The 12,427-nt window shown below is 40.0% G+C and overlaps 1 protein-coding gene across 1 annotated transcript in view; it reads right to left on the reverse strand.

The window, feature by feature from the left end:
• LOC143039041 (neurobeachin-like) overlaps positions 1 to 12,427 on the reverse strand; it is a 668,097-nt gene that overhangs the window by 563,213 nt on the left and 92,457 nt on the right. Inside the window, exon 4 of the mRNA XM_076208892.1 lies at positions 8,261 to 8,272. Within this exon, the coding sequence (XP_076065007.1) occupies positions 8,261 to 8,272 (12 nt within the window). The remainder of the gene's footprint in view (positions 1 to 8,260; positions 8,273 to 12,427) is intronic.

Genomic DNA, 12,427 nt, shown 5'->3' on the forward strand with positions numbered 1-12,427 from the left:
ATTGGATAGATTTAAATGAGTGCATAGAGGGTTTAGGAAGAAATGTCAATGTAATAGTACTGGGAGACCTTAATGCTAGGGTGGGAAATGGTCCAATCGATGGAGTGGTTGGGAAGTGTGGAGTTCCAGGAAAGAATCGTAGTGGAGAGTTGATGGTGGAAATGTGTCTAGAAAGAGAGTTGATGATAGCAAATACAGTGTTTCGGAAGAAAGTCAAGCATAAGTACACATGGGAGAGGGTGGTGGAGGGAAGGGTGGTAGATAGAGCACTAATGGATTATGTAGTGGTAAATAGGATTATGATAGGAAGAGTTAAGGATGTACATGTGCTAAGGGGAGAGGGTGGGGGGAATATCAGATCATTTTTTGGTGGAAGGTAAGCTGAGAGTGGAGGATAGATGGAGAAAGAGGAAAGGGATAAAAGGTAGGGAGGTTCTTAGAGTGAACTCCTTGAATGAAAAGGAAAAGGAGAAGGAGTACGAAAAGAAGCTGAAGGAGGAGTGGGAGGGAGTAAAGGATGGAGCAGAGATGGGTGTGGAGGAGGAATGGGGATGGTTCAAGGAGGGAGTCTTAAAGTGTGCAAGGATGGTGTGTGGAACAAGAAGGACAGGGGGAAATAGAAGAAAGGGTAGTGAATGGTGGGATGAGGAAACAAAGAAGGTTGTAGAAGAGAAAGAAGCGAGCATTCACAGATTGGTTACAAAAGAGGACGGGGGAGTCATATGAGACGTACAAAGAAAAGAAAAGAGAAGTAAAGCAAAAGGTAAAGGAGGCAAAGAGGAGAGCAGATGTGAAATGGGGTAGGAGTATGACAGAAAAATTTGAAAGTAATAAAAAGACGCTTTGGAAAGAAATTAAGAGAGGAAGAGGAGGCGAATCAAGTAGGGAAGAAAATGTAAAAGGTACAGATGGAGAGATGATAATGGAAGAGATGGCAGTAAGGGGAAGATGGGCAGAATATTTTAGGGAGTTGCTAAATGTGAAGGAGGATAGGGAAGGAAAGATAGCTGCAGTGGGAAATGCGAAGAAAATGAGAGTGATGAGTGAGGAGAATGGAGGAGAAATAAGGAAGGATGAGGTGAAGGCAGTTGTAAAGATGATGAAAGCAGGTAAGGCACCTGGTCTGGATGGATGCCATGCAGAATGTCTGAAAAAGGGAGGTTCAGTGATGGTGGACTGGTTGGTGAGGTTATTTAATGTTTGCTGGAGAGAGGGTAGAGTACCAGAGGACTGGAGAAGTGCCTGTATAGTTCCTCTTTACAAGGGAAAAGGGGACAAGTGTGAATGTAGTAGTTTCAGAGGGATTGGCCTGTTAAGTGTAGTAGGGAAGGCTTATGGGAGGATCTTAATTGAGAGGATTAGGAGAGGAACAGAAGGAGTAATTGGTGAGGAACAGTGTGGATTTAGGACAGGTAGAGGTTGTGTAGATCAGATCTTTGTGGTAAGACAGATATGTGAGAAAGCTATAGGAAAGGGGAAGGATGTTTTTTGGGCTTTTATGGATCTGGAAAAGGCTTATGATAGGGTAGACAGAAAGGCACTGTGGGAGGTTATGCAGATTTATGGGATAGGAGGAAAGCTTTTGGGAGCTGTCAAGAGTTTTTATGAGAGTAGTAGAGCTTGTGTCAGGATTAGAAATGGAGAGAGTGAGTGGTTTGAAGTAAAGGTGGGACTTCGTCAAGGATGCGTTATGTCGCCCTGGCTGTTCAACTTATACATGGATGGGGTGGTGCGAGAGGTGAATGCTAGGGTACTGGGTCAGGGATTGGAGATGGTTAAAGAAAATGGAGAAAAGTGGGAGGTGAGCCAGCTGTTGTTTGCGGACGACACTGCGCTTGTGGCAGGGTCAGAGGAGGGATTGAGGAAGCTGGTGGCAGAGTTTGGGAGAGTATGTGATAGAAGAAACTAAAGATAAATGTGGGTAAAAGTAAGGTGATGAGATGTACAAGGGGTGAAAGTGGCAGTAGACTGGAAGTGAACATTAAGGGAGAGCGACTGGAGGAAGTGGATAGTTTTAGATACTTGGGTGCAAGTGTAGCAGGAAAAGGTGGAGTGAAGGTGGAGGTAGAATGTAGATTGAGAGAAGCGAGTAAATGCCTTGGTGGATTAAAGAGTGTAATGAGGAATAGACATTTGGGAATGGATGCGAAGAGGAGACTGTATGAAGGAGTGATTGTGCCAACAGCACTGTATGGGGCAGAAACGTGGAACATAAGAGAAGAAGAGAGAAGGAGTTTGAATGTGTTTGAGATGAGGTGTCTGAGAAGTATGGTGGGGGTTACTAGGCTGGATAGAGTGAGAAATGAGGAGGTGAGGTGGAGAACAGGGGTGAAAAAGGATTTGGGAGAGAGGGTTGATGAAAGAATATTAGGATGGTTTGGACACATGGAAAGAATGAGTGAAGAAAGACTAGCAAAAGAGGTATGGAAGGCAGATGTGGAGGGAGTGAACATGAGGGGACGTCCTAGGATGAGGTGGATGGATGGGGTGAAGGGGGCTTTGGGGAAGAGGGGAATGTCTGTTGAGGAAGGAAGGGAGAGGACGGAAGACAGAGGTGAGTGGAGAATGGTTGTATATGGATGATGTTGTGATTGCATGAGGAGGAATGGGCGGGGGTGGGGGTGGGGTAGTATGTGTGAGTAAATTTTGACGCAGCCCGAAGGGATTTCTCCCCGTCCTCTCCTTATATGCAAGGGGGGACGGAGAGGGGGGGTCGCCGATTAAATGAAGCGGCCTTGCTGTGGATGTGCTGTGTCTTGCGACACTGCTTCTGACCCAGGGCGGTGGGCAGGGTGCAGGGATGACCCGTCATCCAGGAGGTGCTCAGATGAGAGGGAGGGTGGGAGGGGTGTGGAGTGTATTTAGGGATGAAATGGGTGGGAGTGTTTTTATGCCTTTCCCTTTTTGGCTACCTCCCTTGGAAGGGGGAAAAAGCCTGGGTATATGTATGTATTATTATAAATACCATTATCATCATTAACTTTATTTATCATTACTATTATCATTACTATTAATATTATCATTATTACTATCATAATATTATCATTATCATTAATATAATTTTGTGCATTGGTAAATGAACATGTTAGTTATCTTTTTTGTGTGCATACACTGTATTTTGTTTAAAAAATAAAATATTATGCGGCCCACGTTCATCTTTCATTTATCTGATCCGTTGTGGAAAAGTTCGGCGAACTCTGCTCTAGACATATCTTTCTTAATTTGTTCCCATGACCTCTTAGAACCTTCCTATCCCTCATCAAGAAACCAATGGCAATGTAGCCTATCCCCATCAGCGAGCTGAATTCTGTAATCATATCTTTCAATGTTGGCAAACTCAGTGATTTTAGTCTCTCACCATGCTGGAACCCAGTTAGATCGCTGCCCTTTGTATTCTCTTCATCCTGCTTATATCCTACACTCTGTGTAGGGGTCGTACCAGTGGCGCATATCATAATCTTGGATGGATGATAGTTCGATTGTCTCATCAACACTTCATATATATATATATATATATATATATATATATATATATATATATATAAATAAGCTCCACCGCAAGGACTCGAATCTTTGCCGTAGCCACTGCTTACTTTGTACGGCCTGGCTGGCTCGATGCTATCGCTTTTATTTCAGAATAAGCAGTCGCTACGGCAAAGGTTGGAGTCCTTGCGGTGGAGCTTATTTCCATTTGTCAAAATGACACACAACACACACACACACACACACACATATATATATATATATATATATATATATATATATATATATATTATTTGTGTGTGTGTTCATGCGCGTGCGTATGTGCAGTATGCGTGTATATGTAAACTTCGGCAATTTTAATTCCACAAAATTCGTTTTATTCCCACCTCTATCTCTCTCTCACTCTATGATGGTGCTTAGCAACTTCTGTTGAGCAACGCCTAATATATATTCAATGATGACGCAACGAGAGGTCACCAGGGAACGAAGGGGGGAACTGCACGAACCCCCTTCGCATCCCAGGGGGTGCACAGGGATGAAGTGAAGGTCCTTGTGGCGGCAGCTGTAACGTAATTAAAAGTGCCACTCGGATTAAATGTGACTTTCGAGAATAAAATATATATATAGAGCGAATAAACGACATTGTTATGGATGCAGAGATTTCCACCGGACAAGCGACATAAACAATAAACTACGACAGACACTTCATTGAATAAGTATACATATACTGTTGTCATGGGAGGGGCGCCGGCGCCGCCCCGCTATACAAAAAAAAAAAAAAAAAAAAAAAAAAAAAAAAAAAAAAAAAAAAAAAAATATATATATATATATATATATATATATATATATATGCTAATAAGAACACGAGTATGTGTGTTCATTTATGCAAAGTACACTTGGAAAAAGAAACTAACGAAGTAGGGCGTACTTTTCGCACTGGATGTAATATACGAAAGCGCTCTGCTTCGTTAGTTTCTTTTTCCAAGTGGTCTACTTTGCATATATATATATATATATATATATATATATATATATATATATATATATATGCTAATAAGAACACGGGTACGTGTATTCACTTATGCAAAGTACACTTGGAAAAATAAACTAACGAAGCAGGGCGTACTTTTTGCACTGAAGATGTAATATACGAAAGCGCTCTGCTTCGTTAGTTTCTTTTTCCAAGTGGTCTACTTTGCATATACAGGTATATATATATATATATATATATATATATATATATATAGATATATATATATATATATATATGGAAAAAGTTTCATCTACACAAAAAAAGCTTCGACAGAAACACATGATACGGCAGGGTCCTGGCACATCTCGTAAAAGTACATATTGCATTCCAATTCAAAAATGAAGTCACAATAATAAACCCACTTTACATAAACGTATCCATATCAACGTGGGAGGGGGGGGGCTTTTTCGACCTAAGAAAACGTTCATGCAAGCCTCTTGGCTAAAAATGTAACTGAGCGTGTGTGTCGAAAAAGTGCGGTTCTCTGGTTCAGTGTGGTGCATAAAACGAGTCTCCGGCGGATGGTTCCTTCCGTGGGAATGTCAGCTAACTAACCTTTGGTTCGTTGGAAACTCGAATGGTCGTGTACATTCATTCCCCGAACAAATACGTGTTTATGTATCGTACCATTCAACTATGTCAGCTAACCAGCCATTGGTTCGTTGTAAACTCGGATGGTTGTGTGCATTCGTCCCCCGGACAAATGCGTGTTCATGTATTGTATCGCTCAACTACGTCAGCTAACCAACCCTTGGTTCGTTGTAAACTCGGATGGTCGTGTATATTCATTCCCCGAACAAATGCGTGTTCATGCATCGTACCGTTCAACTATGTCAGCTAACCAGCTTTAGGTTCGTTGTAAAATCGGATGATTGTGTGCATTCGTCCCCCGAAAAAATGTGTGTTCATGTATCGTACCGTTCAACTATGTGAAGTTCAGTTGTTCGATCCTGTGCAGGAACTGACTCGTTACGTGACGCACAACCTCTCTCCCCTTCCCCCATGTCCTCGTTTAAGGATTGACCTTTGACCCAAGAAGCGCTGAAATGAGTGGACTGTTAACTAGGTCTTAATTTTGTATGAAGCGAGTATGGGCTATTGGTATATGTGCTATCGTCTTAATTTATAACTGCTACAGCTGAGTCTTCTCGCCTGACCCGGCTCGGACAGGTAATGTCCTTCTTGCCTTCAAAGCTGGTCCAAAAGAAATAGTAACCTAAACGAGGTAATTGACCCCCACTCGCTATCGAAGTTATTCATTTGTAATGCAGAATTACAATCCAACTTGTTCAACATTACCCCTACAGTAACTATAATATAAAACTAAACTGAGATCAAATGTAGAACCCCCCACCACACACACACACACACACACAATGTTCGATAAAGGTCCGGAGTGCCCCGTCGTCGTTCTGTGCCGTCACTGAGGTCATGGTAATGTTTATCACTCAATTTACGGTTTGGGAGCATTTAATAATAATAAATAATAATTATAATAATAATAATATAATAATAATAATAATAATAATAATAATAATAATAATAATAAAATAAAATAATAATAATAACAATAATAACAATAATAATAAATAATAATAATAATAATAAATAATAATAATAAATAATAATAATAATAATAATAATACGTTACCATGACCTGAGTGACGGCACAGAGCGACGGCGGAAAACTTCAGACCTTTATCGAACAATGTATGTGGGTGTGGGGGGGGGGAAGTTCCTACAATTGAACCTTAAATTATATTGTTACATATATAATACATTAAATGTATCCGATTGAATTGTTCACCATGTTCAAAATAAATATTGGTATGTGAACTAAGCGATGAAATAAGTACAAATATTATAATAGAATATGATATTCAGAAAATTCCTTAGCATAGAATAGAAATTAATTACATTTGCAAGCTCGACGTTTTTATGTCGCCTAAAAAAAGGATTCCGAAAACTAAGAATTGTATAACATCTAGATTCCGAAAACTAAGAATTGTATAACATCTATGTGAAAAGAACTGTATTATTGCTGATACAGATAACTAGTACATCTCTTGTACTATTTATAGATGTCCATACAGTAGAGATGGAGAAAGTGTGTTACTGAGTGGACGCCGCGAGATGGGAAGCGTGGAAGAGGGACACCAGACAGAAGGTGGAGAGACGAGATTGAGAAGTTTGCTGGAGTGACGTGGCAGAGGTTGTCGCGGTCGTGTGAGTCATAGAATGCTATGAAAGAGGCCTTTGTTCAGCAGTATACTACGGATAGCTGATTTGATTGATTGATACAGTTACCAAACGTTAAAATAGATAAAAATTCCTCAAACGTCATCCATACTTGTGGCTGCCGGAGAGCTCGTGTATACTCGATCTCGTAGGCCCTTGGTTAGGCTCGGCAAGTCACTTTTTCAGAAATGAAGTGATAGCATTCATGGTATACAGATGTGTTAGTTACCTGTATCAGCAATAATACAGTTAGTTCTGTTCACGTAGATGTTATAGTTTAGTTTTCGTAACCGCGGTTTTTATGTGACATAAAAACCTCGAACTTGCAAAGGTAATATTTTCTATTCTATGCCAAGAGGAATTATCTGAATATCATATTCTAATGTAAAATTTGTATTTATTTCATCGCTTAGTTCACTTACCCATCTTTATTTTGAACAAGATGAATATTTCAATTGGATGCATTCTAATCGTTTAATTTTACATTATAATTACTGTAGGGGGTAATACTTAATATGTATCTTCACACATTGAACAAGTTGGATTATAATTCTGCATTACAAATAACTAACCTCGATTGCGAGTCCATCCACTGTGTGGGTCAATTACCTCGTTAAAGCTACAGCTTCGTTCTGTCTAGCTTTTAAGGCAAGAAGGACATTAACTGTCCGAGCCGGGTCAGGCGAGACGGCTCTGCTGTAGCAATCTAAGTTCAGGCGATAGTACATGTGTGTGTGGGTATACACACATACATACATACATACATACATATATATATATGTATATATATATATATATATATACATGCACACATACATAAATACATTCATACATTGGTGAGAAATGTAGTAACACATTTGTAAATCACAATTAACACCACAGTCGGACGAAAGAAAGAGTTGCGTAAGCGAAACTATATATATTCGATTGCTAACTCCAATCCTCTTCACTACTGAAGAGGATTGCAGTTAACAATCGAAATATATAGTTTCGCTTACGTAACTCTTTCGTCCGACTGTGGTGTTAATTGTGACATCCATACATGTTCGTGTGTCAATAAAGACCTGTTTCCAAACAAATGAGTGTGAGCGTGTATGTGTGTGTGTATGTGTGTGTGTGTGTGTGTGTGTGTGTGTGTGTGTGTGTGTGTGTGTGTGTGTGTGTGTGTGTGTGTGTGTGTGTGTCGTTTAGATGTACGTTCAATTCTTCGACTGAAGATCATAATTGTGTGCCAGTCAAGTCTGTCCCCCAAGTAACCGAGCCTGTGTCTGTGATTGACAAGTATTAGACACAAAACCACGTTTCATCTCAGTTCATTATCTAGATATACTAATAAAAATGTTCTGATGCAACACAAATTATTATTATCCACTTAAAAAAGGAAAATGTAACAGTTTGGTCACAACATCGACTGCTATCTAAGATGAAAAATGAATACAAAAATACAAATGCCACGGGCCATAGAAAAGCGCAGACTCTGAGATACCAAAATCGAAATGTACTTACAATTGTAGTCCTCTGCAATGTACAAAGCTTTAATGTAGTCATACAAGTTATACAATCATAAAGAAGTAGAAACGATTTATAGCTAAGTGACCCCCCACCCCCCAAAGAAAAAAAAAAAAAATCCCGACCCCTGCAGTGTCATTGCCCACCGATAATGAGGTACCAGACCTGTGGTTACACTACCCTTACGTACGTAGGGACCCGCTTCTCCTAAGCTGCTCAAGGTGTGCTGGAAATCACGCACCCTCACGTTCTTCGAGTCATTAACAGATTCAGCTGTGGCAAAATCACCCATCCTAGCTGTGGACAACTGTCCGTGTGAGGGAATTAGCTTTTTTACTTTGAAAGTGAAAGCAACGGGAAAACTCTTACCGAAAGGTAAAGCCGTTGTCATATTATTACTATGTATGGACTGGCTCAATAGGTTTTGTGCTCTCTCTCTCTCTCTCTCTCTCACACACACACCACATGGTGACCTTAGTGAATCACATCAAACATTTTCGTTTTGTCTCCCTCCTTTTCTTCCCCTCTCTCTCTGTGTGTCTTGTCACACACACACACACACACACACACACACACACACACACACACACACACACACACACACTTCTCCCTCCCTCCTTCTCTATCTCTTCTCACGCACACACACACTGTTCTCCCTCCCTCCTTCCCTATCTCTTCTCACGCACACGCGCGTGCACACACACACAAACTACGTTTTCCCTCCCTCCTACTCTACCTATCTCGTTATACGCACGCACGCACACACACACACACACACACACACACACACACACACACACACACACACACACACTTTGTTCTCCCTCCCTCCTTCCCTATCTCTTCTCACGCGCGTGCACACACACACACACTTTGTTCTCCCTCCCTCCTTCCCTATCTCTTCTCACGCACACACACACACACACACATACACACAAGCGCGCGCACGTGTGTGGGTGGGGAGGGGAAGCAAACCATCCCGTATCCCAGCTGAAGGAAAGGGAAGACGGCGCGAAAGCCAAGATAGCAGCGGGTCCATACGTACATGGGAGAAGTGTGACCGGGGCTGAGGCAATCACCTGCTACGCCTTTACTCAGTTCCACAAGATAAAAGCCACCGGTCGGTCTCAAACTTGGCCCTGTGCCAACACCAATCCCTGAAACCAGCGTTGCCCAACCTGAGGTGCTAGCACCACCTGGGGGTGCTGAAATCAATTATAAATGGGGGTGCTGGGAATAAATGCACACAAAAATCACATTGACATATATGTATCACTGATTACCTAGTTGTGCACATTTGACTTTTCCCGTGCTATTTCATTCTTCTATGGTGTTCTTATTTCTTCTGCAAAAACAATATTGTCAATTTGTTTCTGTTCTAAGGAATCAAGAGAATAAATCATCAAACAGTACACTTCATTTTCTTTTATCCTTCTAGTAACAAGATAGGGGTGCTGGACTGCTTAGACATGGCAACAGGGGGTGCTATGGTCATAAAAGGTTGGGAAACGCTGCCTAAATTAAACCCTATTTGGTCAATTATGTGAGTCGCACACACCCAGATCTCCCCCGCCCCTCCAAAATTATAGCGTTCCCGGCAAGTAGAAATAAAGCTGATCAAGGGGATCCCAAAAGCCCAACATCAACATTTCCTTGCTCGTGAGATAAGATGAACAGATTCCCCAAAGGAAAATGGTTATCTCGAACAAATGATACGTTTAAGGTTTCATTCACACAACATTCCGTATCTGCCAAAGAAAAATGGACATCTCGAACAAATGATACGTTTAAGGTTTCATTCACACAACATTCCGTATCTGCCCCACGTTTCCCTTAAAACAGTGGTTCCCAAACTTTTTCTGCTTGCTAACCAGTTTACCATGCCACATTAAGCATGTTACCCCATTCACAGAATGTTGTCAACATTAATATAAGACTGAAGGTGGAGGAAGCAGACGAGGAGTAATGGGAAAACTTCAAGCTTTAACGTTTCGACCCGCAGGGTCTCGATCACAAAGCTTTGTGATCAAGACCCTGCAGGTCAAAACGTTAAAGCATGAAATTCTCCCATTATTCCTCGTCTGCTTCTTCCACCTTCAGTCTTATTTGTCATAATATAGTCATTTATACATATATATATATGTATATATATACATGTATATACATATACAGTATATATACATATACATATATATATACATATATATATACACATATATATATACATATATATATACATATATATATATATATATATATATATATATATGGTTAAATCAAAATACTAGATATTTTCTTTTTTTATTGTATTTGAACATTGTGCATCTCTAATGACTATTGCCAAAGATGTCAGGAAAATCAGTGGGATGGATGGAATTGCATGCTTGAAGCTAATTGAGGAATTCTTGGCTTCTTGATTTTCAGAATTCTTAACTTTTTTTCTGTCACCCCTCCGTTACCCCCGAGAATTGATTACATTACACCCAGGGGGTAATTTACCCCAAGTTTGGGAACCACGGCCTTAAGAGGTTCACACCTTACTCCCCCCCCTCCACATCCAACCCCTCCACCAGTTTGGGAGCCACGGATCTACACATTAAAACACAAAACTAATATTATAGCTCATTTAACTTATATCAGATGCTATGTAATTATGTGACCTAAAACCAGCTGAAGCCAACTGTGATGCGCTGCTGAAGGCAGATAAGGAGAAAAGAGGAGGGAAAAAAGAGAGAAAAAAGGTTAAATAGCTCAAGATAAATCCTTTGTGTGTACCAGGGAATGTATCAAAACAAAACAACCCGATCCATCCAGCCTTAAAATGGATTTGTCCCGCTTCTTCGCGTAAAGGTATCCTCCATATTGTAGTTTTAGCATTTATTTATTTATTTGTCTATTCATTTATCTGTTCATTCTCATTTTATTACTGTTATTATTATTATCATTATTAATATTCTTCACACACTTTAATGACTTAAGGCTCATTCAAGGTCACCAAGTCTAAATGTTCTGAGGGTTTTATGTACTTATTCATTCTTATTTTACTACTGTTATTATTATCATTATTATTATTATTATCATTATTATCATCGTCATCATTAATACTAATAGTATTTTCCCACACTTTAATGATCGAAGGATTCGGGGTCACCAAGTCTATATGTTCAGAATGTTTTAGCATTTATTTATCTATTCTTATTTTATTATTATTATTATTATTATTATTATTATTATTATTCTCCTCATTAATATTTTTCCCACACTTCAATGACCAAAGGGTCATTGAAGGTCACCAAGTCATATGTTCAGAATGTGACCTCTTTCACAGAACAATTCTGTTCAAAATCAACGTTCACCTGGGACCCACAACAAATACCACATTCCGGAAAAGCACGAAACCGTTCTGAGTACTGTGGCACTCTTCAGAATCTTCAGTCTGGCAAATATTAAGAGCTTTCGTTCTAGAGGAGAGAGGGAAGAGGGAGAGAGGGACAAAGAGGTGAGGGAGGTGACAGAGATTGGAGTGGGGAAACGAGGGGAGAGAAAGGGATGATGGGGGAGACAGAAGAGAGAGAGAGAGAGAGAGAGAGAGAGAGAGAGAGAGAGAGAGAGAGAGAGAGAGAGCTACATCACATACTGACGACTAAAATTACGTCTACTGATGGTCTATGAGGACACCTCAGCTTACTCTAAAACAAGGTCAATGAATAACAATTATATTAGATATACTGTAAGATCTTTAAATGTAAGAATAAAATAAAATAAATGAAATCCTGGCGCTAACATATATATATATATATATATATATATATATATATATATATATATATATATATATATATAATGACACCTGCAGCTATACATAGGTCGAAGTGAAATTAATTACCTTGGCGATTCAATGAAATAATGAGCAATTCATGGGTGCATTTATTTGTAAAGCAAAAACAGAAAATTGCCATAATATCGTAGAAAACGGGGGAGGGGTGGGGATCTACGCCTTTACTGTTGTAGCTCGACATGAACAAAGGGGGCAGGTAAAGTAATATAAACCAGGCAAAATATATGGGATGGGGGATGAGAAAGGTTAACTTTTTGTCTACCCAAAGTCTATGTACACCAAGTCTGTTCACTGGGTGAAGGCGGGACTTAATTTGTGACGTCATA

The sequence above is a fragment of the Oratosquilla oratoria genome, chromosome 25, assembly GCF_046742065.1.
Source record: "Oratosquilla oratoria isolate Oo_2021 chromosome 25, ASM4674206v1, whole genome shotgun sequence".
Taxonomy (NCBI): Eukaryota; Metazoa; Arthropoda; class Malacostraca; order Stomatopoda; family Squillidae; genus Oratosquilla; species Oratosquilla oratoria.